Source organism: Lolium rigidum, chromosome 4, assembly GCF_022539505.1.
Source record: "Lolium rigidum isolate FL_2022 chromosome 4, APGP_CSIRO_Lrig_0.1, whole genome shotgun sequence".
Taxonomy (NCBI): Eukaryota; Viridiplantae; Streptophyta; class Magnoliopsida; order Poales; family Poaceae; genus Lolium; species Lolium rigidum.
Window position 1 is genome coordinate 104,449,201 of NC_061511.1, and position 27,461 is coordinate 104,476,661.

Here is a 27,461-nt window from a genome sequence, read left to right on the forward strand (position 1 = left end):
ACCGGCGGCGCCTTCCGGAACTCAACTCTCCGGCTAGATCAAGGAGAGCAGGCCTCAGGAGGTCTCCATCTTCGCGCAAGAGAAACCCTAGGACCACCACCTTCAAACTGCGAAACAGATGAACAGGCCCCCTCACCGTCATCTCCTAGCCAGCGAAAACGAAGGAGGAATCGGTGAACGCACCATCCGAGACCCACGCGACCCAGATCAAAGATCGGGCCTGCCACGCCACGCGGTCTTGGATGCCGGTACCACACCATCCACACCTCGCAAAGTCGCTGCCCCCTCCTCGCGCCGTCAGGAGAACCGACGACGGATCTGTGTGGGAACCAGACCCACAGCCACCACCACCCTCCAACGCCGGGAAGCCATGGAAGGGGCAGCTGCCGCCGCACACCAGGGGATCGCCGCCCTGATGCCGTGCTCGCCTCCCCGCAGCTGCCGCCCCAGCTGCCACAACAGGTCGACGCCACGACCACCCCCCGACTCCCTTTGGCGCCAGGGTCCACCGCCACCATGGCCAGCGCCGACGGCAGCGGCGGAGGGAGGGGTACGGAGGGGAGGCGGCGGCTAGTGGCGCTAGGGTTCGCCCAGGCGTCGCCCTGGGGAACGACGCGGGGCGAGAGCGAAACGTTTTTCTCCCCTCACGCCCCCTCTGTTGTACTGATGTAGGAGTAATTGCTTTGTTGATAATGGAATTATAGAAAGCAGTAAGGGCCTTTCCTACTGTTAGGGCCTTCCCTACTGTTAGAGCATCTCTAACAGAGCCCGTAAACGGGCTAAAACCGAAACATAACCGCCGTTTTACGGGTTCGGGGCGAAAAACGGCGCCGATTAGTGACCGTAAAAGGGGCAAAACCGTTTTTTTTCCCGGCCGAGACCGAAAAATCAAAACGGCCTTATTTGTAGGGGTCGATCGAGCGAACCGAACGCTCGATCCCTATCTAGGGCGCGCTGAAGTTTCAGCTGACGCAACCGCTCGCTCCTTCCCCCACACTCCTCGCGCCGCCACCACACTCCGCCGCCGCCGCCCCGCCCGATTCGTCCGAGCCCCGCAACCCGGAGGTAGCGCCGGTCGCCCCGCACCCCGCCCGCTGTTCCTCGCCCAACTCCGGCTGCCGCCCCCACCACCGCCGCCGCCGCTCCGTCCGAATCGAGGATGAGCTCGGGCGACGATTTCGATCTGTCGGATTCGTCGAGCTCCGACGATTCCGACCTCGAAGAGCTGCTCCAGGACGACGAGTTGGAGGCCACCATGATCCTCCTCGCCGTCAAGGACGTGGAGGACCGCGCGAAGCTGCTGAATCGGAGGCGCGGCTCCGTGTTCGGCCGGAACCACATCTAGCGGAATCGCCTCCTCGGCCACGAGCAGCTGATGGAGGACTACTTCGCCGAGGTACCTACCTATCCTGCCCATCTGTTCCGTAGGAGGTATCGCATGCGTCGTAGCTTGTTCGTCCGAATCGTCAAGGCATGCGAATTGCATTCGAATTACTTCAAGCAACGTAGGAATGCCGCCGGGTGATGGGTTTCAGCGCTTTCCAAAAGATCTCTGCTGCCATTAGGGTCATTGCGTATGGCATCCCTGCGGATTACACCAACGAGTATCTTCGAATTGGCGAAGATACTACCACGGAGTCAGTCCGCAGGTTTGCTCGCATGATTATCAAGTTGTACAGTATCTCCGAGCTCCCAACGAGGATGACACCAAACGGTTGATGGAGATAAATGAGAAAAGAGGTTGGCCTAGCATGCTTGGTAGTCTTGATTGTATGCATTGGACATGAAAGAATTGTCCAAAAGCATGTGATTAATTATGATACATTGTTGCATGTGTTGCATATGAAAAACCCTGCCTTTTACGGGTTCGGAACCCGCATGCGCTGTTTTTCAGTTTTCGTTACGGGCTCTGTTCTGCGCCTGCCATTTTCCGGCCCGTAAACACGAGTTCGGTGCACTGAACTCGTGTTTTTCGGTTCGCGTTTTTACGGGCTCTGCTTGATACCCCGACTACCACAATTGGACACTCACTGGAGATGGCATTTACGCCGCCAAACCTACCTACCTTTTTTATGCCCATCAGCTCAATTACGTCCATTGTCAATCTAAAACAAAAAAATACGTCCATTAACTGGATTCTGGAAGTCGATAGTAAAAAAGAAATGAAAGCCTTTTTTGCTTTAACGCCTTTTCAGAACAAGATTCTATAGGAGGGTTTTAGACTTTCAGAGGATCGTCTACAAACTACAATGAATATATATGATGGGGTGATCTTTTGACCTCCATCCTCTGACTAACGGGTAAACTAATGGGTTTTTTTTTGGAGGAAATCGGGTGGTTCAGAGGATAACTGCTTACAAGCTCAGAGATCGTCCCAGCCTCAGCCCTAGTCCCAAACTCTAACCTCGTCGACAGGGCTGCCAAAGCCTCTGATCCATCTTTGTTTCCGCTCCAAGTCGGGGCATTCAGGTGAGATCACTGTGCACCAGACAAGATGCAGGGCAGAAGAGGAGGACGATAACTGCAATTATCCGAAACAAACATGAGAAGACTATTAGTAACTGGATTTTTGGCAACTCACTCTCCTGAACCAAACTAAACTTTTGTGTTGCAAGTAAAACAATCCATTCGTGCATCTTACAGCTCATGACTTGCGAGCTAAAAAAACCTACGAACAAAACTGTTGCTTGGACCCATGTTGTTTGCAAGAAACTGGGGCAAAACATATCACGAATCTTGCTTTTTACAACTTGCTCACATGATCTGAGACCAGTTAGTTCTTGGCCGAAATCTCGGGCTTCAGCAGTTTCCGGACTTCCCCTGCAGTCAGTTTATCCTTACCAGCCAGAGCAGCAAGCTCAGCGATAGACTGTTTCTGTTTGACATTATTCCTGACAAATGGTGTGTTAATGCTATCGCGGACAAACCGGCTGCCATCTGATTGGCTAGAATTGGGTCTTTGATGTTTTTGTTTCTTGGAACTTGGTTTGTCCGAGAGGAAACCAGGTGATTTCTTCTTGCCACTATTATTCAAGAAAGCTGTGCTGGTGGTTTCGCTCACGAGTTTTTTGCTGCTCGATTCTCCCTCAAACATTGCCTCAGCAGATTTTTGCTTCTTTGTATTTTTCTGAAATTGATCGGTCTTATTAGTGCTCGCATCCATAGTAATTTTGTCGGCCTTCTCGTTCTGCTTACGCTTCTTTGTGGGACTTTGAGGAGAAAGAAGTTCCTCAATACTATGACCAATAGGTTTACTGTTTAGCCCAAATTCAGCTTGAAATTCTCTCTGAGTTGTGTCTTTCGAAGTTTGCGCAGCTCTCCACAGATCAGTCTTGAGTATCTACAATGAAATAGATAGCAAGTCTATAAACAATGCTTAAAAAAACTTAGGACCGCAGAAAAACGAATAGGGAAAATAGAAAAATGACCAACCTATCAACATCCAGCTTCTTTAATAAGTATATGGCATGTCTTGTCCTAGATAGTTCATTTTGCATAGCCAACAGCTCCGATACGATGGCCTCTTTATGGGAAAAATTACTGGCTGCAAAGCATTTCTCTACCAAGAATGAGCCAGAAGGATTCATAGCAATTTCCCCATAATGACCTAGCAATCTGTCAGATCACACATATGTGTAAGCCGGGATGTTTTCACCATGCAGTAGTACCATACCAAAATAGCCTTTTGAAAGCAGTAAAATGACACATGAAGTATTAAGATAATTCAATGTAGCAAAAATAGCAGTACCGCAGCTCGACAACTAAAAGAGAATTACCATAGCAAGCTAATGTTATGTTGAGCAATGCTGGAATAGCAGGACATCAAAATGCATTATAACACAGAGTGAACAGATTGTGGGTGATATTACTATGTATTTATATGATCATAGCAGGACAATACAATTCAAGAAGGGAAAGGGTGCTTTGCACCATAATGAACCGATATTCTATTATAGAAATAGTTTGGATTCTTTAGTTAAACATCATTACCTGACCCTAGAATGTCAGAGCCAAACACCCTCTCTCTCTAGTGTGGCTTGCCAATGTTACCAATGTTCAGTACTACTGCAACTTTCAAGTCTTGAACATTATTTTATAGCGATAATGGCCTAACAGGAGGCTCAGTGCTAATGCCATAAACAAATGACGGAGTTCTTGCGTTGTTGATACATTCTAATTATACTACTTAAAAATGATAAAGAAGATATTGTATCACCAATAGTTCCCTAGAGCATGGCTTCATTACACAAAATTACCATGTAACCAAGACGAAGTTTTCTAAGGTGTCAGTCTTTTTTCACAATATAAAATTTGAGAGAAAACATATATGTTGATTGAGTCTGTCACGACATTCTTCAGACATGAGAGAAGCAATCTTTAAGAATCTTTAAGGAATTGAGCTATTCAGGAAAGGCTTACCTTGCAAAAACTTTGAATTTTCGCTTTGCTGTTGCACTTGAACATAGAAATGCCTCAAGAACACGGCTGCCTCCGGAGTGACAAGGGATTAACTTGTCAATGCCTACGGATTGTAGACTAGGGTTTCGTTGGATGTAGAGGGCAAGTAGATCTCGAAGGTTTCAGCCGAAAAGTGCTCGACAATGTAAAAAACTAGGGTTTGTGAGACAATGATTTGATCCTTTATTTGTCCCTCAACTCCCCCTTATATAGGAGGCGGAGCCGAGGGATCCGTAATACACAAGTTTACAGAGTCCGGGAGGGTTTCTAACCCATCCCGCAAGATTACAAACGATGACTTCTATTACAACTCTAGCTTTCCTTCATAGTATCCTGGGCTTCCGAATCTTCTTATTCTTCGGGTCGTGGGCCTTCATTAAACCCCGGGTACCACTTTCGGCAGGCCCATTGGGTATGCCTATGTCAGTAGCCCCCGAGATTTTGCTTGAATCGCAGAGTCAGGGAAAATCTCCACCTTTATATTTATTCGACAACTCCAAATTTTCGCACATATCTTTGCACACGAATTTCTATATTGTACAGGGATGATGGTAGTTGGGGCTAGTTCATCTGACGGATCATGTACTAGTTAACTGCTCTAGTGGCAATCCGCAAAAACCTACTTCAAGATCACGTCCCTGGACATGATCTCGGGATACTGGTGTAAACTTCGACAGGTGCCGCTTAAGGTCTTACCATTCTGTCGAGTCCCAGTCATATTTATCGGGTACCTAACGCGTCCGTTAGGATTTTTCTTCGTATCTGTTGATACGGAAAAAAGTAGCAAACCGACGTCAGAGATGGCGCCACGCCGCACAGAACGGATCTGGGGTCTTACCTTCGCAAATTTTGCGGCATTCAGAGATTTAATCGCAACTTTGGCGCTCTGAGAATATATTGTCGAGTGCTTATTCGGCTGCTGGAATAGCACATTTTATTGAGTCAACGGATGACTTATATTGCTTTCCCGATGGGAGTATATGCAGAGTTATTTGTATAACTCGAAATATATTCACTTCCTCTTTCTTTTTCTTTTTCTATCTCTTTTTCTCTTTTTTTATAAACTTATCGGGCACGCGAACAGCGTTCCCGATGGAAGTAGCCCCCGAGGCTACAGCCAAGGACTTGTGCTTGGTTGTAGGCTCCACAAATTAATACCATCTGTTGATATATTGTTACTCTTTCTCGAGCTTTTCATATTTATCGGGTGCGCGACCAGCGCTCCCGATGGGAGTAGCCCCCGAGGCTATGAACAAATACTTGTATTTGATCATAGACTCTTGCCATTTCTATTTTGTCACACTTGAACATTTCTTTTTTCCGAAGTAGCCCCCGAGCATTTGGGCAAAAACTTGTATTTGTTCAAAGGCTCCCGAAATAATCAATGATCTTTTCCTGTCGAAATTCTTGTCAAGCGTCTTTGTCGAAAATTTCTCTTGTTAAGGTGACATCATTGCTTACGATAGCCACGATTACTGAATCGGGAACATGTGAGAACCGCTTCTCTCTCTGCCTTGTGGGTCCCATTTTCCTATCCAATTGACACGTCGTGCAAGTGGGGGACACACGTCCTCCACTTTTTCTGGCACTTATACTGTATCGCCTGTCCGTTCACTTCTCAGTAAAAATCCATTTTTACCCCTTGCCCACGTGTTGGCTATCTGCGTCATAAATTTTCCATCCAACGGTTGCATCGACTCGCCGCACCACTATATAAGGCGATCGTCTTCCTCCTTCAGCTCTTTCGCTCGCGCCGCATCTCTGCTCCTCCTCTGCAACTCCTCCATTACTCCCAGTGCTTCAAGAGCTCAACCACTCTCACGCCCTTCGCCGCCAAGTCCGTTGATGCCGCCTCGCATCCGTTTGACTAGGCATAGCACGACGAAGTCGAAGATGACGACAACAGATCTGGGAAGCGCCGAGTGGGAGAGATCCAAGATCTCTGCCCAAGACATCAACATGCTGAGGAAGATGGGATTCAACAAGAAGGAGGACTCGCTCCAGTTCCCCCAGGAAGAAAGCTACCCGAAGCCTCCAATCGACTATCGGGTTAGTTTCGTTGACCATCTCATCCGAGGACTTTCTCCCCCAATCCACGAATTTCTTCGTGGTCTCCTTTTTGTCTATGGGCTTCAGTTGCATCATCTGACGCCCAATTCCATTCTCCACATCTCGATTTTTATCACACTGTGTGAATGCTTCCTCGGGGTCCAACCCAATTGGGCTCTGTGGAAGCGCATCTTCTGCATCCGCCGTAATGGCTCTCACAACGTCGCCTACAATATTGGCGGCGTTGTTATCTGTGTTCGTTCGGATGTCGAATATTTCGACGTCAAATTTCCCGACTCCGTCCAAGGTTGGCGGAAGAAGTGGCTGTATATCCACGAAGAAAGCTCCAATCCAGTGGAGGAAAACATCGCCCCTTTTGACGGAGAAGCCAAAATCCTTCGCCGCCGTTCTTGGGATGCTGAAGCTACCGATGCTGAGAAGTTGGCGACAGAGGCGCTGATGACTCGCATCCATGAGTTACAGAACACCCGCGGCAAGGAGTTGTCGGGTATTGAGATTACCGCCTATTTCCTTAGGACTAGAGTGCAGCCTCTCCAGGCGCGCAAAAACCCCTTCTGGAAATACGCTGGTGAAAAAGATGTTGACAGGCTCTCGAAAGATCTTTCTTTGAAAGATTTTGAAAAGCTTATCCGCAAAATCTCATCGCTCAACAAGAAGGATTCAGTTCCATCTTCTTGCCGTATTGCGCCATATAGTAGCGCCAATCCCCTTCCCGAGGTAATTCTTCTTTTTAATTGCTATACTGCCTCCTCGAGTTTTTATTTTTGGTCGACTACTATTTTATTAATGCCTTTTTGTCGACACTCTTTCTTTTTTCCAGGACCACCTCGTCCTTGTTTCTCTTCCTCCTCTTCCTGAAGGTGGAGAAGTTGAAGACCGTGCCGTTGTCGACGATGATAACCAAGGCAGCTCGCGCCCTGCCACTGAAGTCGCGGGTTCTCACAAATCCGCGGCTTCGGTTGAGTCAGAAGCCACTGCCTCGACACACTCTCTTCCTCACGCTTCTCCAAGGGTGAAGAGAAAAAGGATGAAGTCAAAGATTCCGGCACTTCCAAAGCCGAAGAAGCTGAGCCTTCAGATAGGAAGGCAGCTTTCAATCCATATACTGATGCCCTCGTCAGCTCGTAAGTTGCTCCTTACCCTTTACTTTTTTGTCTTGACGTTTCTTGTCTATCTTGCTTCTTATACTGCCGCTATTTTATTGTAGTGATGCCGAGGAAGAAGAACAACCTATTGACGCGGCTGCTAGAACGAGTACGTCGCGTACTTTAGTTGTTTCTGAAGCTCAGCATGATGGGGATGAAACTTCACCTCCCCAACAGGATATCGTGCAACCGCCGCCAGTTCAGAGCCCCCGAGCCTCTCCTCCAAAGAGAGCTAGGGTTGAATCATCCAAGGAGCCTATCCAATTTCCTGGTGGCTCTTCGACACCTTCATTGGATGATGTAAGTTTCGGACCTTTTCATACTTCCATCTCACCTCTGTTTTTTGCTAAGTGTTGTCGTCGAGTTTACATTAGCTATATTGACTTCTTTTCCTTCCTTTGTCGTTTCTTCAGCCTCTAATGAAGGAATTTATTCGTCTTGGTACCCAATTTGTCGGGTACCGTGACTTTTCGAAGAAGTTGGAAGGTACTATCTTTATTTTTTTCTGTTGCATTTGTACCACTTTTTTGTCATGATATTTGACTGTCATGTATTTTGCCAGGAGATCTTGCGGAGGCCAACAAACGTGCTGACGCTCTTGCTGTCAAGTTAGAGCAAAGCGAAAGAGCCCGCGAGAAAGCTGAAAAAGATGCTGCCGCCATTGAAGATCTTCGAAAGAGGCTTCATGACGCAGAAACTTCCTTGAGCGAGAATATATCTCGGCAATCAGCTCGAGAAGCAGAGATCCTCGCTCGCTTCGAGTCGCAGAGTCGACGTTTTGTCAGTAAGTGCCTGAATCCTTGTGCATTTCCTCAGGTTACTTTACTTCTTCCCCACGTTCTTTGTTTACAAGCTTTTATTTGCTTGTTTTTAGGGAGAACTCATCAAGAATACGAAGTTGAGGGTCCTGAGGGCGACGATCTTCTTGATGCGCTGACCCTTCTTGAGATCCATGGGGATGAAGCACGCGACGGTCTTGAAAACACTGAGGCAGGTCTGTCGAAGCTTTTCCCCTACTTCTTCCCGAAGAAAGAGGCTCCCATTACTTTTGTTGATCTTGCCAAATCCTTCAATGGGCCGGAAGATCTTGGGCTGAAACTTCGCCAAGAGGGTCTGAAGATTGGCGTTGAGGGCACCATTGCGCTGATCGCTAATAGTCAGCAAAACGTCGACTGGGCCAAGGTTGGCGACATAGGGGAGATGGAGACGAAGAAATGGCAATCTCTAATTAGAGCTGCCAAGCCTCCCGCAAGACCAATCCGTTCCTTCCTTGGTGTTGAACCAGCACCTGCTCCAAGCACGTCGAAGCCGGAGGTCAAGTGGACCATCCCGTCCTCTCTCTTTTTTAGTTCTATCTTTTGATGCTGTCGCCTTATTAGTAGTTTTGGCGACAACTACTTCTGTAGTCCAGTAGTGACCTTTCTTCTGTAATAGCAATGTACATACTTCGAAATTTAATGGAAATCTATGTTTGCTGGATGATTGATGCCGAAAAAATCTTTATTTTCAGTTGATTTTTGACAACTATTCCGCAACTCCTCGTCCTTCCGTTGTTTTACCTTCCTCCTCTCACTCGAAGAAAGTGCTTGTTAATGCTGAACTTGGTGGAGATTCCTCGAGTAACAATTTGGCACAAGAGTTGGAAGAGCTTCGTCAACAACTTCATTATGCGAAGAAGCAAACACTCGTGATGCTGGAACAATCTCGCAAGGCATCCGAAAAAGAGGAATTTGCACTCCAGCAAGCTCGAGAAGCCACAGCTGCTAAAGAAGCCGCCGTTTCTGAGGCTGAAAAGGCAACCGCTCGAGAGAATTTAATGCTAGAGTTGATGAATGAAGCCAGTGCAGATATGTCAGGTGTGCTTTCTCAAATCGACACTTATTCTGTTCTTCTTGTTGTTCTTTTCTCTGAAATTCCTGTACCGTCACCATATAGGTTCTTTTCTGGATACTGCTGCTGAAGATGAAAGGGTAAACACGAGGACCAATCTCCTTGTTAACCTTTCTCTTGACCATGGGTCTCTTTTCTGGGCCACTCCGGAAAGTACCCGACAAATTGTCAGGTTTCAAGACCGCGCTTGTCAGGTTCGCGAGTTCCTTGATTTCTGCACCAGGACCTTGTCCCTGGTGTATAAGACAATGTTTCCTCGGAACGAGGCACCCGCTACTCTTCTTGGTCTCATCGAAAAATTTCGGGATGCTCCTCGTATTCATAACTTTGTGCGAGCTCAACTGTCTGCTGGAGCAAGATTCGCCATGATTATGATACAGATCTGCTACCGAAAATTAGACCTGACGACGATTGTCTCCAAGTGCCTGGCCAAGCAGTCGAAGAGAAAAAGGAACATCGACAAAATCAATGATATTGTAACTCCTGTAGCCGAGGAAATGATGGATGAGCTTCTTCGGATGGATTCTGAATTCTTTGTCAAAGGAGCTTATGCTGAACATACGACAACTGCTGCAAATAACAAAGGGCTTTCCATAGATAGTATATTAGGTAGGGATTGATATTTTTCTTGTAACTTGTCGAACTTTCTCAGGAATTGCATCTTGTATGTTGTAAACATATTCTATATTGTAAAGCCAAAGAATATATTTTTTCTTCACCAAGCCCCCGAGTGTTTTGGTGGTAAATCTCTTTATTGTGTATGCGAGGTTTTTAAACCAAGGCAGCTAAATTCTTTCTGAATATACTATATTTGCGGGTACTAGCCCCCAAGTGTTTTTGTTCTGTTTTGATTGCTATTTTGTATCTTCTTTTTATCTGGCGAGGTATTTGGTACCAAGGCGAAATAACTTTGTCAGTTAAACTCATCTATATTGTATATATATTGTAACTTCGAGGCGTAAACCCCTGAGTATGTCGAAGGAAAAGATATATATCTCCACTATCTTTATTATATTGCAGCACCGCGAGCCCGCCTCATTAAAAACCTTTCCCGGCCCCACTCGGTGCCCCGAAAAAGGAAAAGAGTGCGTCTGAAAACTCGCGGGCGTTTCAGTACATTGTATTTTTACAAGGAGAGCTATATTTTGCCACTAAGCGTAGAAACGCCTTAGTTGTGCCACGTTCCAGGGGTTTTTCTCGGGAACCCCTGTCTTCTTATCTTTGATCCTGTATGCTCCTCCTTCGATTACTTCCGTGATGACGTAAGGGCCAAGCCAAGGCGACTCGAGTTTTTCAGTACGATCTTGATTGAGTCGCAGAACTAAGTCTCCAACCTGAAAGGACCTTGGTCGCAAACGTCGACTGTGGTAATTTTTGAGGTCTTGCTGATATTTAGTGACCCTTGACAGTACTTCGTCTCGAGCTTCATCGAGTGCATCAACGTCGTCTTCCAATGCTCTTCTGGAAGTTTCTTCATTGTATTCCGTGACTCTCGGAGAGTCGTGCTCTATTTCTATCGGCAGTACTGCCTCTGCCCCATGGACCAGGAAAAACGGAGTCTCCTGTGTCGCTGTATTTGGCGTTGTTCGGATGCTCCATAACACACTCGGCAACTCCTCTGGCCAAGTATGTCGAGCTTTTTCCAATGGCCCTAACAGACACTTCTTGATACCATTGCAGATGATACCATTGGCTTTCTCGACTTGACCATTGGTTTGAGGATGCGCGACTGACGCAAAGTGCAATTTGATGCCTACTTCTGCGCAATATGCCTTGAATTCCTTGGATGTGAAGTTACTGCCATTGTCCGTGACGATGCTATGAGGTACCCCAAACCGAAAAACAATGCTCTTCACGAATTTTATTGCTGACGCTGCATCTGGTGAATTTATCGGCTTCGCTTCTATCCACTTGGTGAATTTGTCGACAGCGACGAGCATGTACTCGTATCCTCCTGGCGAAGCTTTGTGCAATTTTCCCACCGTATCGAGACCCCACTGAGCAAAAGGCCAAGATAAGGGTATTGGCATTAATTCTGCCGCCGGAGAGTGAGGTTTTGCGGCAAATCTCTGGCACGCGTCACAGGTTCGCACTATTTCCTTTGCATCCTCAATTGCCGTTAACCAGTAAAATCCAGCTCGAAAAACCTTGGCCGCGATAGCTCGGCTACTTGCGTGATGGCCGCATACTCCTTCGTGTACTTCTTTCAGGATTACCCTTCCTTCTTCGGGTGTAACGCATCTTTGTAGCACGCCCGAAATACTCCGCTTATATAACTCCCCTTTGACCACAGTAAAAGCTTTAGAACGTCTTATTATCCGCCTTGCTTCAACTGGATCGTCGGGTATTGTTTTCCTTAGGATATATGATATGTATGCTTGCATCCATGGAATTTGTACCATCATAACTAGCTCCTATTCCTCTTCTTCTTCGTCCAGTGATTCTTTTGCAACACCCGAGGGTTTTGCATCCTTCTCCTTCTTTTTTGATTTCATCGGCTTGGTGGATCTCTCGCTTATTTCTTCCCAAAACACGCCTGGAGGAATCGCCAGACATTGCGACCCGATATTTGCAAGAACATCGGCTTCATCATTGCTCAACCTGCTGATATGATTTACCTCACATCCATCAAACAGCTTTTCTAGCTCGTTATACATCTCCTTGTATGCTATCATACTCTCGTTGACTGCATCACATTGGTTCATGACCTGCTGTGCCACCAATTGTGAGTCGCCAAAGATTTTCAGTCGTGTTGCACCGCAAGCTTTCGCCATTTTCATCCCATGTATAAGAGCTTCGTATTCTGCCTCGTTGTTGGACGCGTTTGGGAACGTCATCCGTAAGACGTATTTTAATTTGTCGCCTTCAGGTGATATGAGAATTACGCCTGCTCCAGCTCCCTCTAATCTCTTAGATCCATCGAAGTTCATGGTCCAAGTTCTCGATAAATCCGGAGGTCCTGTATTTTGCAACTCCATCCACTCTGCGATAAAATCTGGCAAAATTTGCGACTTTATTGCTTTTCTTTTTTCATATGTGATGTCCCGAGGGGAAAGTTCTATTCCCCAAAGGGAGACACGGCCCGTAGCTTCTGGATTGTTTAGTATATTGGATAGGGGAGCCTCGTTAACCACTATTATCGGATGCGCCGAAAAATAGTGCCGCAATTTTCTTGCGGTTGTAAACACTCCGTATGCTAGCTTCTGATACTGCGGGTACCGCTGTTTTGAAGGCGATAAAACTTCACTGATGAAGTATACCGGTCTTTGCACTCCGTGGAGTTTTCCTTCTTCTTCTCTTTCGACAACTAGCGCTGTGCTGACCACTTGAGGTGTAGCCGCAATGTATAGTAGGAGGGGTTCCTTCTCTTTTGGCGCCACCAAGATTGGTGATGTCGAAATTGTCCGTTTAAGATCCTCGAACGCCCTGTCTGCCTCTTCGTTCCACTGGAACTTTTCTCCTTGCTTGATTAAGGCGTAAAACGGTAGCGCCTTTTCTCCCAGCCTGGCGACGAATCTGCTTAAAGCTGCAACTCGCCCAGTTAGCTGCTGTATTTCTTTCAACTTTGTTGGCTTCCTCATTGTTACGATGGCCTGGATTTTTTCGGGATTTGCTTCAATCCCTCTTGCTGAGACTAAGAACCCGAGAAGTTCTCCCGCAGGGATGCCGAAAGAACATTTCGTCGGATTCAGCTTGAGACAGAATTTGTCGAGGTTGTCGAAAGTTTCTTTTAAATCCTCGATCAGTGTTTCCCCCTTTTTTGAAGTTATGACGACATCGTCGATGTAGACTTGTACGTTTTTTCCAATCTGTGTTGCTAGGTATTTCAGCATCATCCGTTGATATGTTGCTCCCGCGTTTTTCAAACCAAAAGGCATTGTTCTGTAACAAAACACGCCATACGGTGTGATGAACGCTGTTTTGGCTTCGTCGTCTTCCTTGAATCGGATCTGGTTATAACCAGAATATGCGTCCAAGAAGGAAAGACGTTCGCATCCTGCCGTGGAGTCGATAATTTGATCGATCCTTGGGAGGGGAAAGTGATCCTTTGGACAATGTTTATTGAGGCACGTAAAGTCGACACACATGCGAAGGACTTTCGTATTTTTCTTCGACACCATCACTGGGTTAGCTACCCACGTGGCTTCTGTAGATATCTCTTTAATAAAACCAGCATCTTTGAGTCGATCGATTTCGACAGAGATAGCTTTGCGGTTTGGTTCCGAAAACGCCGCAAAGGTTGTTTGATTGGTCTCGCAATAGGATCCAAGTTTAGATGGTGCTCGGCAAGTTCCCCGGGTACTCCTGGCATGTCAGCTGGACACCATGCGAAGATTTTCCAGGTGCTCACGGAGGAACTCGACGAGCGCGCTTTCCTATGCGAGGTCCATATTTGTTGCAATGGACGTTGTTTTCTTCGGGTCCGTCGGGTGGATCTGCACCTCTTTTGAATCCTTTGTCGTGTTAAAGGTTGGTTCCTTGAGTGGCCTCCCTGTGTCTGGCAACACATCATAATCAGTGAGCCTTGGCGCCATATATTCTGCTTGCATCCCGAAAGTTTCTGATAGTCGATGGAAATCTTTGTCGCACTTATCAGCTAGCGCGAAACTTCCCTTGACTGTGATTGGTCCCTTTGGTCCAGGCAACCTCCACAATAAGTACGTGTAGTGAGGTACCGCCATAAACCTTGCATATGCTGGTCGTCCCAACAAAGCGTGATATTGCGACGGGAAATCTATGACTTCAAACTCTAACTTCTCTATCCTGTAGTTTTCTCGGGTCCCGAACTGAACGTCGAGATTGATCTTGCCCAACGGGTAACTTGGCTTCTCTGGCGTGATCCCGTGGAAACGTGTATCGGTTGGTGTTAAATTTGTCAGGGATATGTTCATCTTCCTTAATGTATCTGCGTAAATAAGGTTTAAGCTGCTGCCGCCATCTATGAAGACTCTTGACACGTCAAAACCAGCAATTACTGCGGGTAAGATAAGTGCGGATTGCCCTGGTCGAGGAACCTGCTGTGGGTGATCCGCAATTGTGAAGCCAATGTCCTGTCCCGACCAATTTAGATACTCGACTGTTGGTGGAGGCATCTTTTCTGCCATGAATACTTGCCGCGAAATTACTTTCTGCGCCCTGTTAGATGGCCTAGCTTTCTGAATCATCAAGACTGCACCATTAGAGTTAGGGTCAACATATGGAGGTGGTTGTGGTGCTGCCGCTATTCTGAGCTGGTGTCGATTTTCGTCCGTAATTGCGGGAGGAGGTGGGAGATGTATCTCGCTCCTTGGCCCCCGGGGGTTTCTATTCATCGCTTGAGCGTTGGCCATTCTCGCGGCTCGCAACATTGCTTGAAAATTTCGACAATCCTTCTGCAGATGTCCTGACCGCCTCTTCCCATCATTATCAAGGTAAAAATGCATCTGACATGGTCCGTTCATCATTTCCTCGGGAGACACATATGGCCTCTGAAACCTTGGTCCACTATTTTGCCTATTACCACGGTAGTCACCTCTGTTGTCGCCTTGTTGCTCGTTACTTCTTTGGTAATTACCTTGATTGCTTCCTCCAGAGTTTCCTCGGAACCCAGCCGATATGTGGCCAGGAGCATCATTGTTGTAGAACTGGCGAGAAAATCGCCTTCTATTTTGAAAATTTCGACTGCGGTCCTCCTCTGGCGACCTGTGTCGCTTGTTATGTATAGCATCTTCTCCATATGCCCACTTGTCTGCTATTTCCATCAATGCTGATATTGTTTTTGGGTTGGTTCTTCCTAGGTCCTCGACAAAATCTCCTCGTCGAATTCCTGCCACGAACGCATCTATTGCCCTCTCGTCAGATATATCTTCTGCCGAGTTTTTGATGATGTTCCACCTCTCGTATATATTTTCTCATAGATTCGTCGTGTTTCGTCTACACGCCCTCAACTCTTCCAATGATGCTGGTTTCTTGCAGGTGGACCGGAAATTTTTCACGAAGATGTCTTCGAAACTATCCCAGTTGTCGATAGAACCTGGGGGAAGTTTCTTTATCCAAGATCGTGCGGCTCCACTCAGATGTACCTGGATGCTTTGCATAGCTCTTGCCCTGGTTCCTCCTATCAACTTCACCATCTCGAGATAGTCAACGAGCCAATCTTCAGGATCTTGTAAACCGTCGAACTTCTTGAAGTTTTCGGGTAGCTTGAACCCTGACGGGACTCGGGTTTTTCGGACTCGTCTCGTAAAGCACGGGAACCCGCACAGATCTTCATCTACAACTTCTGGTGAATGCCGATGTTCTCTTCTTTCTTGTCGCGCTCTGTCTACCCTTGCTTGAGCCGTTGTATCTCTTGCCCCACTTGTTCTCGGTGGATCTTGCACTGCTGCAGTGGGTCGTGGACTATTTTGCCTTGCAGTTCCTTCGGGAGGTGTAGCTGTGAATGCTGTTCCCATGACTCCAACTCCTGCCATTGCCATGTTGAACAACGCTTCTCTCGGATCCCCATGGGGTGGTCTGGATGCGAGGATATAAGCTTGCGTTGCCATATACCCAGCTTCCGGTGTCTTAGGGATGATATTTCCCCTTGTGTCGATCGTCATGAAAGACATGTCGAGGTTTTGAACCAGATGATCCCTCTCTGCTTCGGGTATATTTTGCAGTCGAGATCTTGCTCTCCTTCGAGCCTCTCTGTGACTATCTCCCGAAGTTCCTGATTGTCGGCTTAGTTCTGCTCTTCGTCTGCTTGACGCGGAAGCTGCTTCCCTTCTTCTGTTCAGGGAAGCTGTTTGTTTTTCCAACTCCCTACTCACACGAGCAAGTCTATATTGATAGGCCTGTAACTCTTCGACAGTAGCGGTTGTGGTCATTGGTTCTGTACCGTCCATAGCTCTTGCGGCTCTATCCCACGCTGCTTGCGGGAGTTGAACTCTTTCGCGAGGTGAAGACCCAACATATTTAGTGCCTAGGCCTCTTCTAAGATCAGCGGGATCGATGTATGGATTTCCCAAATCGTCGAAAGCCTCTGACGTCTCTGGTTCTGCTCGGCTTGCCTCCTCGATTGCATAGACTTGATGATATTTTGGGTGTTGGTTTTTGTCAGGATTGGTGACACCATCATAGAGATTGGTGAAGACCTTTCCGATGGCAGCAGATTTGTCGATGAAGTTGAAGCTGTCGACGCTGTCGGAGTCACTGCTTATAAAGGAGTCCGCAGACGACCCGAAGGATGTGTCGCTGAAGATCTTGGCGAGCTTTCCGCCTGCCTTGGTGTTGATGAAGCGTGGCGACGAAAGTTCTTCATCGCTCGATGAAAAGTCAGAATCGATCGCTGAAAATTCCGACGAGATCGGAACTTCGAGACGATAAGATCCTTCCTTGTTGACGCTAAATCGGAATTCTCCGAACGTCATGACGATGGGCTCCTCCAGATACGCACATGCATCCAAACGGGAGGGCGGGTGAGGAATAAAATCGACTAGATCAGTTTTTTCCCGTTTACCTCGGTCCATCGCATTGCTTGCTACCGACGAAGTTGACGATTCTGGACGTGCCATCGAGATCAGCTCCTTGCAACCTCTAAATCCCACAGACGGCGTCAATTGACAAGGGATTAACTTGTCAATGCCTACGGATTGTAGACTAGGGTTTCGTTGGATGTAGAGGGCAAGTAGACCTCGAAGGTTTCAGCCGAAAAGTCCTCGACAATGTAAAAACTAGGGTTTGTGAGACAATGATTCGATCCTTTCTTTGTCCCTCGACTCCCCCTTATATAGGAGGCGGAGCCGAGGGATCCGTAATACACAAGTTTACAGAGTCCGGGAGGGTTTCTAACCCATCCCGCAAGATTACAAACGATGACTTCTATTACAACTCTAGCTTTCCTTCATAGTATCCTGGGCTTCCGAATCTTCTTATTCTTCGGGTCGTGGGCCTACATTAAACCCCGGGTACCACTTTCGGCAGGCCCATTGGGTATGCCTATGTCACAGAGTCCTTGGCAATCTGGAGGATCTGATCATCGTCCAAAGCCAGCAAGCTTGCAACATATTGCCGAATATATTGCTGTGTGCAAAATGGAAGCAAGGAGTAAGGTCTTAGCAGCATTCTCGTCGTATTGTTCAGGAAACAAAAATAACAACTTAAGTGAATATGTCAAGAGGGATAAGAGAAGTTGACTTGTAATGTACTGACTGTTGCTACATTGTTGCTCAAGATAGTCAATTATATATAACTTAGCGTAAGCGGAAAAGTAAAGATCAAGCAGCACAATATGCTCTACATAGTAAAGAAATGAGCTTGTTATGGGCCAAAAAATAGCTTGCAACATAGCAGAGAGCGTTGATGGATGCTATCAGCACAAAAAAATAAACTGGATATTTGTAAACCTGGATCAGTAAAGTTATGCAAAGAAAGTTTGACAACAAATTTAATAAACATGTCAGTAATACATACATGTGGGTATTGAAAAATTGACTGCAGCATCACGCAACCAAGAACACTCATCTTGACACCAGGTGGCCATTTCCAATAAGATTTCTCCCGGAGGAAATTCTCAAGAAAGAGTATATGTGCAACAATGCTATCAGGAGACTCGGAATCTGATGTTATTGCTGCAGAAAGAGCTTCAGAGCTCTTCAGTTCAGACGAATCACATATATTTAAGTAACAGATATTCTCAAATAAGAAACCAGAGATTTCAAGTTGAAAGAAGACCTCAAGGCGATTTGTTTCAAGCCGCTGGCATGCGGCTAAAATGGAAGCCACCACTCCCGTTTTACCTAGCTCAAACAATTCCTTGATTTTAGGACCAAGTTCCTCCCAGATTTGCTTCATCTGTCAAGAGACAAGAATTCTATTGATACAGTATTGCAATACATCAAGTGCTAACCCAAGAAAAAATCAGGCTGACAGGATCGCAAGCAGAAATTTGACACGGATTGAATATATGTTGTATACTACCTATCACATATATGGAGAATTAAAGTAATAGGTTTGGATACATGAGCGCACAAGTAAATTCTGCCTCCAACATAACAATTAATAAATATACAGTATTAACAACTGAAAAATGGTAGAACTGTCTACTGTTTACTTCACACGAGATTTAAAAAAATGACAAGTGCAAAAGAGATGGTCTTTTTCTAACAAATGCACAAAAAATAGTTGCTGGACACAAAATTATGCAAATACCGTCTAATGAATGTTTAAAGTTTAAACTATCTCCTGAAAAAGGATGCATGCTATTAGTTCAGCATCAAGATCTACAATAACCATTTTAGCGCAATAAAGAAAGCAATGATGCTAATAGAAGTCGGTAATGTTTCACTGTATGTTAACTTAGTGGAATACGAACTATGTAATGGGCCTTTATTTCAGTATAATAGATTCTCTAAGGTTCTATAACTCGGTAATCGCTACTAGGTCAGTCACCTAACTTTGTAGTGATCATACAGTAATCAACCTTCAACTTGGTTATTCTATCTAAGTGATGCCTTTATATATGTACATTTATATGGAATCACAATGGATGGTTAAGAGCAGAGTAGTAGCAGCAGCAGCAGCCACATCCGGTAAACACTAAACAGTGCCTGGCATCAGAGCAAAAAGGACCAGCTGGTGCTGCGAATAAGAGTAGATGGAGCAAGAGTAAACATGGAGCAACAGCAGCCGCTACCTCCACAAATAGAGATGTTGCAGCAGTAGGTCCAGTGCCAATGCAGAACTGTTTTAACGGTTATCCGCGGTATCACCTGGTTATATCTGATTATACTGACTGCCCGAGTGGTCATCCGGTTATACTGATTAATGATTATACCAGTTAAGTACTCATTTTTGCATACTACTTAGTGAGGGCAGCTGTTGCTGGTACTCAGACGGTTTTAGAAATTAGAACACTGATTTGCTAGGAGAACATTTGGATTAGCTTAGACGCTACACGACTAACACAATGCCAGAGAAACTTCTGAATGTAATTTACATTATACCTGATCTGCAGTTTTGGCTGATGAGATTAAAGCTTGTACGACATAATTACCACAGTGGTGAGATGAGATTGCAAATAATGCACCTTTAAGAGTGCCTATAAGCATATTGCTGCGCAGTTCCTCGGAGCAACATCTATAATGACCTGCAAACCATTTTCATCCAGTAAATATTTTTACACATACCAAATTGCAAAGAAAATACAAGGGCCAGAAGATCCCCATGGTGACTGATCCTTATGAGTATAAAAGAAACAAGAAAAAAAAAGCACCTCCAAGAGATGACTATAAGCAGTGTCTTCAAGTAAAGCGACGATTTTATTCTTTTGTTCATTGTTATATTCCTTCTGAGCAGTGTCATCCTGATCGTAACCAAGAAGAACGGATATAATGTGATTCAACTCATGATCATCACCAGCTGATAATTTCAACACAGTCTGCAGAAGGATAAGTTCAGATTATTATTAAGCAAAATAAAAAAGAACAGCTCTATGATTTGCAGCAAATGGTGGCAAGAGACACTAACCTGTAAAACAAGGCTACTGTTCTTCTCAGTTAGTAACATGGAAATGCCATTTTTTGCATTTTGTAGCATTTGCCTGACAAAAGCTTTGAACATGTCTGAGGCCTTGTTTGTTTGGGCTGGAGCTTAAGCTTTTACTGCTTCTGGATCTATAAAAGCACAAGCCCAGCCAAACACCTAACTTCTATTTGTGGGCTTTTACAAGCGCTTATCTGTTTTGCACTACAAGCTGAGAAGTACGTCTGGAGCGACTTCCCGCAGCTTCCCGCAGCTCTTGACTTAAAAACGGATCGTGGTAGCACGCCGCCCCTGATATCCGCGTTATTTACACCAAACTTGCCATTGCCTGATCTGTTTCCAGTTCTCACCCGTATAGGACCAGCACGACGCCTCTGCTTAGCGCGTCTCGTGCGTACCAACTGCTGCTGCGGTATCAGCCAGACCCAGAGCCTCAGTGAACTGCTGCTTAACGTCACGGCCTTTTCTTTTTCTTGATTGAGTTGCTCAACGTCACGTGAGTCCGCTAATTCCAACAAGAAATATATACTATGTTGTTTAGTTTTACCCTCTGCATTAGTGCATGGTACAACGATGGATGTACTATATCTTTTTAATCTTTTTTTAAATATGCTTCTGGGCGAACTGATGTATCCATGACATTATGCAAGTTGTATAAAGAGAAAGTATTACATAAAGTATCCTAGAATAGAAGCTAAAAGTATTATCTGAGCTAATATAAAGTGTAATCAGCTATATCATGTCATATCAATAATTTAACAATATTTTCAGCATATAAGGGTATTTGGGACTTTCGGCACCACCTCCATGTCTACCAGCTGTTCCAAAAGCAGGTTGCCAAACACCATTTTTGTATTTCACCAGCTGTCCAGCTCCAGCTACTTCTCAGAACTCACCAGCTCCAGCTGCTTCTCGTTCAGCTGCAGCCCAAACAAACAGGCACTGAGAAACCACGTTCGAAGTTTGTGGGATTCTGGTCGCCTGATCTACTTGAACCACAGCTCAATCGTTCAGCCAGAACAGCAGATCTCTTTGTCGTGTGGAAATCTTTCAATGAATCTAATGGGACACCCTTACAAAGACAGAGAAGCGTCCTTAGAACATGAGATCCATAGCAGCTGCACATCACATTAGTAGCGTCGGCAGCAATAACCTGCGGCAACAATTCAAATGTGAGTTCCACTGCATACGCTGCAATTAGGGCACAAAGCACAGCTGAAAAGAGAATACCTTGCATATCTTGCTCAATATCTCTTGTACAATGACCCTGGAGGTCCCATCTTCAAGATGTGTTGCCAGTGACTTGAGAGCTGCTTCAGCCACATGAGATCCAAATTTGTCCATGGCAATAACAGGAAAAGAGTGAATACAGCTGCGGAGGAACATGCACAACGGCTCCAACTCGCAGCCTTGGACAAGAATCTGCAAGGTGTGGCTTATTACACCATCAGTGACGAGTTGGAGCTCTTTCCCTTTAGTTTCCTCCAGAGCATTAGCGCATATGGTCGACCGGTCCTCCAAATCAATCTCCTTATTGTCAAAGAGATTCGATATCTCCAGAAAGTACTTTGCAGTTTCAGGTTCAACCTTTTTCCTGAATATTGTTGAGCACGAGAAAGAAACCTTTAGCACTTGACATCCTCATATATGTATAATTCAGGAATGTAAATTCAGACTTTGAGAGAGTGTGCAGAGTCGTACCTTATTACATTCGTTGAAGCATTGGCGGATAGTGATGCATTCTGATTCTTCGTACCCCTGAGATTCATAGAACTATCTGAGTATTCTAATTCAGCCAGAACTCCCGGTCGATAATAATTCAAAGATTTGAAAGATGAAAATACCGCTGAGAACAAAAATCTTTGCATGGTATCTTCGTCGGGGGGTAATCCTTACTAAAGATAATCTTGCCAAACGCAACTGGCATGGAAGTAAAAAGTGTGTCTTCTGTCATCAAGACGAGACAATTAACCACTTATTCTTCCAATGTAAGTTAGCTAGGTCTATATGGTCAGCTGTCCAAATAGGGTCTACCTTATACCCACCACGTAGTGTTGTCAATTTATTTGGCAACTGGCTCAATGGTGTGGATGTTAGGTTTAAACGTCTTATTAGGATGGGAGCGATTGCAATTATCTGGTCGCTATGGCTATGTAGAAATGACAAGATTTTCAATAATGTTTCTTCTTCTTTTTTGCAGGTCATCTACCGATGCACGGCTTTGCTCCGCTCATGGATACCGTTGCAGTGTGTCGAGCACCGGGACCTCTTTACGGAGGTGTCTTCACGGTTGGAGGATACGGCGAGGGATATTTTTTTCCAACATGGGTGGCAGCGTGACCTTCGGCTAGATCCTCCTACCTAGAATTTGTTTCTGTTTTTTGTACTTTTTTTATCCATTTGAACATCTTTCTTGTTTTGTAACGAATTTGTGTGCGGCTGTGTGCATCTTAGTTATGCAGAGGCCGGGTCTATTGCGCAAGTAATAAAGTGCCCATTTTCGGAAAAAAAAAAATCTGAGTGGTTCCCATCCTCACTGTTATTCCTCTTCTTTCTGGGCTTCTGGCCCATATCCTTGCTTCCTTTCTTAGCAGGAAAGCTATCATCTAGCAAATCGCCTTGTCCCATGCCTTGTCCTGCTCCAACGGCAGGGACGACCTGTAGTCCTGTAGATGGGCGGGGCCGGGGACAGTAGCGGCAGAGGGTGGAGGAGCCGCCGGCATACGAGGATATGCGAGCGCGTCCCGGCGGCGAGGAGGCGAGCCTCTACTCCGACGAGCTCAGGCGCCCCGGCGGCCGGCGGATTGCTTGGTTTCTGCGGCGGCGTACACTCTGCAAGGAGGTGCGGTTAGTAACATTTTTCGGGCCGCACCGTTACCCAAATGGTATCAAAAGGTTCGGTCCAGCAGGCCAACGGAACGAACCGGACCTGTTGCATCTACGTACTACACGGAAGCTTTCTCAGCATCGTTCTAGAACCATCATGTTCTCTCTCTTCTGGAAAGAATTAAAGAAATGAAGAGTTCAGCTCACATTCCGCGAGTCGTTTGCTGGGAGAGGAACAGAGGTCGCGAGCAGAAGGATGTGGAGGTGTGGCAGCGGAAAACCTCCTCTCCACCCTACCTCCCGGCCGGATATCCAATCAACCTGGGCGCCACTCCACTGCTATCGGCGACCTGTCCCGAGCCAACGGTCCCACCCCCGCAGCGCCCTGCCCTGCGCCACCGCCTCCACAGCTGCGTTGCCCTGCCCTGCAACGTCGCCCCGCCGGACCGGTGCGCAAACCCGCCATGCGTCAGCGCCTCCCCGAGCTCGCCCCACCCCGTCACCCCTGCAGCATACCTTCATTGCTCCGTCGCCATGTGTCGCCTCCCCGCAGCCGCCGTCGTGGACTCGGCGCGGCAGCATGCCCGCACGAGCCCGTGATCCCCATCGAGGACCCCCATCACGGATAATTCTTGTGATTTCTTCAATCGAGATGTGTGACCCTATGCACAACCTTAGGAAAAAAATGTGCTGATTATTTTTCCATCGTGATTCATATTTAATTCAGCTACTGTGTACATTTCTCATTTGGTCTTTGCGGTCAGTTCTAATTTTTTATGTTCACACCTTTTTCAGGGATATCAAATGCATAGATGCTTTCTTGAGGTAGTCAGGTGATTTAAAACCTTTCATCAGGTATATATTGTTAAAGTAGGTCTAGATGTATTATACCTGTCATGTATACGTGTATTATGTACGTAGCTGATCTATATATAAAGAGATATGTGGAGAGGCATTGCCCCCACGAAAACCCTAAACACTTGTGTTTCTTAACTTGGTATCAGAGCCACCTAGGGCTCCCACCGCCGCCGCGAGTTTTCCGCCGCGCGCCGCCTCTCCGATCAGCCGCAGCCGCCGCGCCTTCTCGCCACGCGTCTGCCGCGATGACCAGCTCTGCCCTCACGCTGTCTACCGTGGGGAGTCTCTCCACGACGGTCGCTGGACCCGTCATCGATCCGCCATCTGCAACTGCAGCTGCGCCGGTCCTCCCCGCCATCACCGTGCGGTTAAACGGCAACAACTTCATGCTCTGGAGGGCTCACGCCCTTCCCAACCTCGCCGGTGCCCGTCTCCATGGCTTCCTCGACGGATCGGCACAGGCCCCATCCGCGACCATCAAGGAAGGGACCGGAACTGACGCGCGCGATGTTGTCAATCCTGACTACGCGCAGTGGTGGACGATGGACCAGAAGGTTCTCGGCCATCTCCTCGGCTCGATGCATGAGGAGATCTCAGCCCAACTCATCGGCTGCACCTCGGCTGCGGCGGCTTGGAGCGCCGTCCACGCCATGTTTTCCGCCGAGAACCGAGCCGGCGTTCGTGCTCTTCGCCGCCAGATCCAAGGGCTTCGGAAGGGCGATAAAACCGCCAGCGAGTACATGCAGAAGGTGAAGGCGCTCGCCGACGCCATGGCTGCCGCTGGATCCCCGCTTCGCGATGACGAGATCATCGACTACATGCTGGCAGGGCTCGGCCCTGCATACAACCCCATCGCCGCTTCCATGGACTTCGCGCCGGCCCCTGTCACCCTCGCAGTGTTCTACAAGAACGTGCTGAACTTCGAAAGTCTCCGGAAGCGACGGGCGGAAAGCGAGGACCGGACATCCTCGGCCAATCTCGCGTCGCGCCCAGTCCACCTCAACAACCCCGGGCGCACGTATGACTCCAACCGCCCAAGCGGCGGTCGTCCTGCCGGCCAGGGAGCTCCGCAGGGCCAGATCGGCTACGGCCAGGGTGGCCAAGGTGGCCAGGATCGCCGCCGCACTGACGGCAACGGCAATGGCGGCAATGCCCGCAACAATGGAGGAGGAGGAAACGGTGGCGGCAACGGTCGTAACCGTCGCTGGCGTCCCCAGTGCCAGATTTGTGACAAATGGGGGCATGATGCAAATGACTGCCGTCGGCGCTATGATCGGGATCAGCGCTCCGGCAACGGCGCCTCGACCTCCTCCAACGACAACGAGCAATATTGGCATCTTGATACAGGTGCCACCGACCACCTGACGAGTGATCTTGAGCGCCTGCATGTCCATGAGCGCTATGGCGGGAAGGATCAAGTGCAAGTGGCCAACGGTGCAGGTTTGTCTATTTCGCATATTGGTCACTCTCAATTAACCGGTTCATCGCTTCGCTTGCATAATATTCTTCATGTCCCGCACATTAGCAAGCACCTTCTTTCTGTTTATCGCCTTGTCTGTGATAACAATGTCTTTGTGGAATTTCATAAGTTCTTTTTCCTTGTTAAGGACAAGGTCACCAAGAAGGTCCTGCTACACGGTAGGAGTCACGGCGGTCTCTACCCGGTGTCGTTCAGCCGTGCCTCTTCGTCGTCATCACGTCAAGCGTCGTCTAGTGTCCGTGCCTCTGCTTCACAGTGGCACCATCGCCTTGGTCACCCTACAAATAATGTCGTTCAACACATTGTTAGAAATAATGATTTAGTGTGCTCTCCAAATAATCAGACTCCAGTTTGTGATGCTTGTCAATGTGCTAAAAGTCGACAATTGCCATATCATGCTTCTCATCGTGTTTCTACTATGCCTCTTGAGTTGATTCACTCCGATGTTTGGGGTCCTGCTATTTCTTCCTCGGGAGGGTATAAGTACTATGTGAGTTTTGTCGATGATTATTCTCGTTTTGTGTGGATTTATCTCCTCAAGCACAAGTCTGATGTTGAGCAAGTGTTTTATGCCTTTCAAGCTCATGTTGAGCGTCTCTTAGACACTAAAATCAAAACCGTTCAGTCGGACTGGGGTGGTGAGTATCATCGGCTTCATAGCTATTTCAAGCGCACTGGCATTGCTCATCGTGTCTCTTGCCCGCATACCTCGCAGCAAAACGGGGTGGCGGAGCGCAAGCATCGTCACTTGGTGGAAACGGGGCTTGCTCTTCTTGCTCATTCTTCTCTCCCTTTGCGTTTTTGGGATGAGGCTTTTCTTACGGCGTGCTATTTGATCAATCGCATGCCGACTGCTGTTTTGCAGCAAGATACACCTATCTATCGGCTTCTTCAGGTCAAGCCTGACTATTCCTTCCTTCGCACCTTTGGTTGCGCGTGCTGGCCAAGTCTGCGCAAATATAACACACACAAGCTTGCGTTTCGGTCCACTATGTGTGTCTTCCTCGGGTACAGCCCCATGCACAAAGGTTATAAGTGTCTGGATAGGTCCACGGGTCGCATTTATATATCTCGTGATGTTGTCTTCGACGAGTCCGTGTTTCCTTATGCCACTCCCGGTGTTTCGGTCGACGTCTCCACCCTAGCGGATGCATTGTCTTTTCCGACCGATGAACCGGTTACGAGTGTCACTATGCGCAAATATGACTTGTCCTGTTTACCTCTTGATGTGCCTGGTAGTGCTCCTTTTGTGCAGGAACAAATGGCCGCCGAAGCTGCACCACCGTCCGCGCCCGCTGAGCATGCCCAGGCGATCGACGTGCATGCGGAGGCGCGTGATCCGACGCCGCATGCGCGCGCCTCGCCTGCGAGGCCTGCTGCGCTCACCCGCGGCCCCTCTCCTCCGCGATCAGCCCGCGCCGCCTCCTGTCGAGGGATCCTCGACCGCGACGCCTGCGGCTGATCCAGGTCACGTCATGGTCACTCGTGCTCGTGACAACACTCGGCGTGAGCGGGTGTACACCGATGGTACGGTGCGTTATGATCCTAGCCGACGGGCCTTCTTTGCTACGCCCGTCTCACATCGTGATGCTCTCCGTGAGGCTGCGTGGCGCGCTGCCATGGCTGAGGAGGTTGCTGCCCTTCATCACACCAGGACATGGGTCTTGGTTCCTCGTCCTCCCGGCGTCAATGTTGTTGGCTGCAAGTGGATTTTTAAGACCAAGCATCGCCCTGATGGTTCTATTGATAAACATAAGGCTCGACTCGTCGCTCGGGGTTTCACTCAGCGGCATGGCATTGACTACGGTGATACGTTTAGCCCAGTTGTCAAACCAGCTACGGTGCGGCTGGTCCTCTCTCTTGCCGTGTCTCGCGGATGGAGTCTCCGTCAGGTTGATGTTAGCAATGCTTTCCTCCATGGTTTTCTGTCCGAGGATGTGTACATGCAACAACCACCCGGCTTTGAGGATGATCGGTATCCCTCCCATGTGTGTAAGTTGCAGCGAGCTCTCTATGGCCTGAAGCAGTCCCCGCGCGCTTGGTATGCTCGGCTGAGCGCTTTGCTGGTTGATTTGGGCTTTGTTCCCTCCAAGGCTGACACTTCCTTGTTCACCTTTTCTCGAGATGGTGTTCAGGTGTACATGTTGGTGTACGTCGATGATATTGTCATTGCTGGTTCTACTCCAGGGGCGGTTGATGGACTTGTGCGTGCCCTCTCAGCCAGTTTTCCC

At 47.5% G+C, this 27,461-nt stretch overlaps 2 protein-coding genes across 2 annotated transcripts; both read right to left on the minus strand.

Annotated features, from left to right (window-relative positions):
• Nucleotides 1-17,522: 17,522 nt before the first annotated feature.
• LOC124647403 (pumilio homolog 23-like) lies at nucleotides 17,523-20,144 on the minus strand. The gene is made up of 6 exons (XM_047187355.1): nucleotides 20,052-20,144; nucleotides 19,812-19,962; nucleotides 19,529-19,671; nucleotides 18,258-18,377; nucleotides 17,997-18,176; nucleotides 17,523-17,606 (listed from the first exon to the last, which is right to left on the minus strand). The coding sequence occupies exons 1-6, from the start codon at nucleotides 20,142-20,144 to the stop codon at nucleotides 17,523-17,525; spliced, it is 771 nt and encodes a 256-aa protein (XP_047043311.1).
• An 838-nt stretch (nucleotides 20,145-20,982) lies between these two features.
• On the minus strand, nucleotides 20,983-21,835 carry LOC124647404 (pumilio homolog 23-like). Its single transcript, XM_047187356.1, has 3 exons — nucleotides 21,768-21,835; nucleotides 21,297-21,660; nucleotides 20,983-21,219 (listed from the first exon to the last, which is right to left on the minus strand). Exons 1-3 carry the CDS (start codon nucleotides 21,833-21,835, stop codon nucleotides 20,983-20,985), a joined length of 669 nt encoding a protein of 222 aa, XP_047043312.1.
• Nucleotides 21,836-27,461: the final 5,626 nt, after the last annotated feature.

What these genes read in the sequence shown, in the direction of transcription:
- LOC124647403 (XM_047187355.1), bottom strand. Translation starts at nt 20,144, where the DNA reads ATGTTCAAAGCTTTTGTCAGGCAAATGCTACAAAATGCAAAAAATGGC. An exon ending in ACTTGAAGACACTGCTTATA is followed by an intron (nt 19,672 to 19,811) that starts GTCATCTCTTGG and finishes AATGGTTTGCAG; the next exon opens with GTCATTATAGATGTTGCTCC. An exon ending in CAATTTTTCAATACCCACAT is followed by an intron (nt 17,607 to 17,996) that starts GTATGTATTACT and finishes TTTTGCACACAG; the next exon opens with CAATATATTCGGCAATATGT.
- LOC124647404 (XM_047187356.1), bottom strand. Translation starts at nt 21,835, where the DNA reads ATGAATCTCAGGGGTACGAAGAATCAGAATGCATCACTATCCGCCAAT. An exon ending in GCTTCAACGAATGTAATAAG is followed by an intron (nt 21,661 to 21,767) that starts GTACGACTCTGC and finishes AACAATATTCAG; the next exon opens with GAAAAAGGTTGAACCTGAAA. An exon ending in TATTGAGCAAGATATGCAAG is followed by an intron (nt 21,220 to 21,296) that starts GTATTCTCTTTT and finishes TTGTTGCCGCAG; the next exon opens with GTTATTGCTGCCGACGCTAC.